Source organism: Manihot esculenta, chromosome 10, assembly GCF_001659605.2.
Source record: "Manihot esculenta cultivar AM560-2 chromosome 10, M.esculenta_v8, whole genome shotgun sequence".
NCBI lineage: Eukaryota > Viridiplantae > Streptophyta > Magnoliopsida > Malpighiales > Euphorbiaceae > Manihot > Manihot esculenta.
In genome coordinates this window covers 12,238,042-12,242,767 of record NC_035170.2, presented here as the reverse complement: position 1 = coordinate 12,242,767, position 4,726 = coordinate 12,238,042, and the positions used below count along the sequence as shown (strand labels likewise).

Genomic DNA, 4,726 nt, shown 5'->3' with positions numbered 1-4,726 from the left:
GATCCTCACCTGCCGTTTTTGTTTTGTTTTCCCGGGAGTTCTAGGGGATCCCGGTCTTCTTTGTTTTCCCGGGAGTTCTAGGGGATCCAGGTCTTCATGCTCTGGGAGGTCTTTTAAGATCCTCACCGGCCGTTTTTATTTTGTTTTCCCGGGAGTTCAAGGGGATCCCGGTCTTCTTTGTTTTCCCGGGAGTTCGAGGGGATCCCGGTCTTCATGCTCCAGGAGGTCTTTTAAGATCCTCACCGGCCGTTTTTATTTTATTTTCTCGGGAGTTCTAGGGGATCCCGGTCTTCTTTGTTTTCCCGGGAGTTCTAGGGGATCCCGGTCTTCTTTATTTTCCCTGGAGTTCTACCAAGAGTGCTTATCTCAGACAATGGCAGACAGTTCGACTGTAGTACCTTCAAAGCATTTACAACAAACATGGGCATATGGCACAAATTCTTCTCCGTGGCCCATCCCCAGACTAATGGCCAAACAGAGGTTACTAACAGAGCTATTCTCCAAGGACTAAAAAAACGGCTGGATGGAGCAAAGGGGAACTGGGCAGAAGAGCTCAACAGTATCCTGTGGGCACTTCGGACTACCCCCAGGACGCCTACTAAAGAAACATCTTTTGCACTCGCCTACGGCACAGAGGCTGTAGTCCCAGTGGAGTTGCAAATCCCCACTCATCGAGTCCAATTCGTTAGTGAAAACACTAATGATGACAAGTTAAGAAGCAACCTGGATGCTCTCGAAGAAATCAGAGAAGAAGCTCAAGTCCGAACTGCCGCTTATCAACAACGGACAGCACGATATTACCACCAAAAAGTCAGAGAAAGAAGCTTGAAAGTGGGAGACATAGCCTTGAGAAACCTGGAGGCTACGGGAAAAAGAGTCGCAATGGGTAAGTTGGCACCGACCTGGGAGGGCCCATTCAGAATAACAAAAGTGGTCAGGCCGGGAGTATACCGAATTGAAGATATGCAGGGAAACCCTGAGCCCCATGCTTGGAATATCCAACACTTGAAGAGGTATTTCCCTTGAAATATTTGTAAAGAAAAATATTATATTCTGAAAAACACAACTGAATAAAATGACGTCATTCTTTATACGATAATGTTATTTCTATTATGAATGTCACTTGTCAAAAGGAAAAACAGAATACGAAGGCCCTGTAGCAGAGAAACCTCAGGGGTAGAAGACCGGGATCCCTAAGAACTCCCGGGAAAACAAAACAAAAACGGCCGGTGAGGATCTTAAAAGACCTCCAGGAGCATGAAGACCGGGATCCCCTAGAACTCCCGGGAAAACAAAGAAGACCGGGATCCCTAAGAACTCCCGGGAAAACAAAACAAAAACGGCCGGTGAGGATCTTAAAAGACCTCCCGGAGCATGAAGACCGGGATCCCCTAGAACTCCCGGGAAAATAAAGAAGACCGGGATCCCTAGGAACTCCCGGGAAAACAAAACAAAAACGGCCGGTGAGGATCTTAAAAGACCTCACAGAGCATGAAGACCGGGATCCCCTAGAACTCCCGGGAAAACAAAGAAGACCGGGATCCCTAAGAACTTCCGGGAAAACAAAATAAAAACGGCCAGTGAGGATCTTAAAAGACCTCCCGGAGCATGAAGACCGGGATCCCCTAGAACTCCCGGGAAAACAAAGAAGACCGGGATCCTTAAGAACTCCCAGGAAAACAAAACAAAAAACGGCCGGTGAGGATCTTAAAAGACCTCCCGGAGCATGAAGACCGGGATCTCCTAGAACTCCCGGGAAAACAAAGAAGACCGGGATCCCTAAGAACTCCCGGGAAAACAAAACAAAAACGGCTGGTGAGGATCTTAAAAGACCTCCCGGAGCATGAAGACCGGGATACCCTAGAACTCCCGGGAAAACAAAGAAGACCGGGATCCCCTAGAACTCCTAGAAAAACAAAGAAGACCGGGACCCCCTAGAACTCCCGAAAAAAAAAAAAAAAAAAGACAAATCCTAAGTTACTGAGGAAAAATCAAATTCCGACCTCCCAAAGGAAGCTCGGGGCATAATAGCCAAGAGCGTCACAGCCCCAGGCCAATCTCCAAAAGCGAGCTCGGTACAACATTAAGCTCACAAATCAACTTCTAATGCTGAGTTAGCTAGCCTAGAAAGAGGTCCGAACGGCAAGGCGTCCGGACAATACTCAGAAGTATAGGACGAGCTGCAGATTGCAGGTATAAAAGCCTAAGCAAAAGCGAAGAACCGATCTCCCAGCTCGGATAGACTCGTAGTATGTGACATTCAGAAAGATAGACACAGGCAAAAGATCGTGTTCCCAGCTCGAGCCAATCGGTCTTAAGCAAACATTTAACAAGAACAACCCCAACAAAAAGAAAAAACGACAAAAGCCGACCTCCCCGTCCCAGTGGAGCACGCAGAAAGGCAAGGACCAGACAGCCGACCTTACAACTAAAAAAGGCAAAGTAAAATCGCCTAAGGGGAGGCCATGCGAGCACAAATAAAATACAGAGATTCACTCCCTCACTACTCATGTAATAAATATTGAGGAAGTAAAGGGGCATTCCGAGGGAAATCCAGTGGCATGAAATAGAGGATACCTCAGCTCCAATCCCCGTCAAGACAGAACTAAAGGCAAAAAATCAGCCCTGCTATTCACCATCAAAAGGTACGCGATCTGAAAACCGAGCTCATGGCTAAAAATAATCCAGCTCGACTAGTTCAGATAGGAAAAGGCTCATGAACAAAATTTCTTAGTGAAATATCTTAGTAAAATATAAATCACGAGATATGGAGATTAAGTGCTCCAGTTACGATAAGAAAAGATAAGTTCAAGAATAAAACAAAAGCAACAATAGTTCAAGTACAAGAAATTAAAACTTTCATTAGAAGAAGAAGATGGTACAACTTATTTATCTGATGGGTTTGAAGGAAAAACAGTCCTCAAGGGACTTACATCTCTCAGAATGTCATCACCTATAGTATCTTTATTTACATTTACACCCGGAGGGGATCTGGCACCCTCCAACCCTGGGCCAGGGTCTCCCTCCTCAGGCTCAGGGTCTTCGCCTTCAGTCCTAAAGTCCTCCATATTGTCCCCCTGTTGCTCGGACTCTTCCCCAGAAGACCCAGCCGCAATACGAGAGGTCCCCCTAGGCAAGGGAAAATCATCTTCCCCATACAGAACCTCCTCACCATCAGAATCCACTTCTTTAGCTCGAAGTTTTGTCAGAGGAGTATCAGGAGCACGTCTGGCTTCCCTTAAACCCCTATTATAACCAGATCTAAACATACGAAAGGCTTTTTGCCAAATAGCAGTCTTCATCTCCTCAGAGGCTTTATACTCGTCTAGATGCAACTCACAGGCCTCAGCTATAACCGCCTTCAATTCAGAAGAATCCTTATAGTCTTGGAGGTGAGCTTCACAGGCCTGCTCAATCTTTCCTTTCAGCTCATCCGACTCCTGATACTCCTCCAGACGCCTCTCGCACTCCCGCTGGATCTTATCCTCGGCATGTTTAACCACCTTGAGTAGGGCTGAACATTTACGCTCTGCAGCCCTGACTTCATGGCTAAGCTGTTGATTACGAAGCGTAGACTCCTCGGCCGATGAAACTAGGTCTCTGATACGCGCAGAACTCGTGCTCAGCTCCTGCTCAAGGACCTCCACCCGAGCTAAGGCCCTCTCCTTTTGAACATTCACCTTATTTAGGTGAACTTGAAGCCCTTCAAAATTAGCCTTCAGGGCCTCATACTGGCGCTGGACCTCCTCCTTCTGGCTTATCGCCTCATCCCTTTCACGAAGGGCCTCCACCAGGGAGGACAGCTGCTTCAAAACTTCTTCACTTCGAATCTCTGCTGCAGCCGCCCTCTCATCGGACTCCTTGAGAACCCTGCGAGTATGAGACAACTCTGCCTCCAGGGACTTAGTATGCTCTTGTGCTTCAGCCGTCCTCTCGTCGGCTCTTTTGAGGGCCTCCAAGGCAGAATGCAGCTTCGCTTGGAGGGACTCAGTATGAGCTCGCGCTGCGGTAAGGTTGCCCTTGGCATCACTAGTGGCAGACAAATTCTCCTCTAGACGAGCCTCCTCTATCCGACAGTCCACAGATTCCCGGAGAGAATGATCACGGGCATCCACCTCCATGAAGAGGCCCATCACCTAAAATAAAGGAAAAAACTGTTAAAACAAAGAAAACCAGAATAAAAGCAAAAGAGGTAACTTAGTTTACCATCAGGAGCATCTCCCTGATCGTATCTCCGAGGTCCCCGCGAGATCGGGAACGGAACGCTGCTTGCTCCCTAGTAGAGCTGGCCAAAAGACCAGTGAGAGCAAGCAAGCGCGAATCTGAAGCCTCCAAGACGCCACCGAACATCCGTTCCTTGACAATCTCAGCAACCACGCTAGCTGGGGACTGATGAGTGATATCCTTTGCGTTCAGAATGTCGTTATCAGGAGCAGACAGCAATGGTGTCACAGGGACTTCTTTCTCTTTCCCAATAGGAGGGAGAGTTGGAGCTGATCCCTTAGAAGCTTTAGACCTCTTTTGAGCTGGAGCTGGGGATGGCACTTCGAGGGAGGCAGGACGTTTGTCCCCTACCTTCTCTATGACATCCTCGTCCTTGGCAAGGTCGGACCTCACCCCCTCAGGGGCATCTCTGGTAGGAACCTCCGGGACACTATCGTCAACAAGAACAATCTCCAGCCCTGTCCCGGGAGCCTCCTCTTCAACAATAGGGGATTCAAGCCTT

The 4,726-nt window shown here is 48.1% G+C and overlaps 1 protein-coding gene across 1 annotated transcript; it reads right to left on the bottom strand.

The window, feature by feature from the left end:
* Positions 1-2,885: 2,885 nt before the first annotated feature.
* LOC110624179 (paramyosin-like) lies at positions 2,886-4,121 on the bottom strand. The gene has a single exon (XM_043960670.1). It carries the CDS (start codon positions 4,119-4,121, stop codon positions 2,886-2,888), a length of 1,236 nt encoding a protein of 411 aa, XP_043816605.1.
* Between the last annotated feature and the right edge of the window lie 605 nt (positions 4,122-4,726).

Excerpts from the sequence above, each read along its gene's own strand:
- LOC110624179 (XM_043960670.1), bottom strand. The coding sequence starts at position 4,121 with ATGGAGGTGGATGCCCGTGATCATTCTCTCCGGGAATCTGTGGACTGT.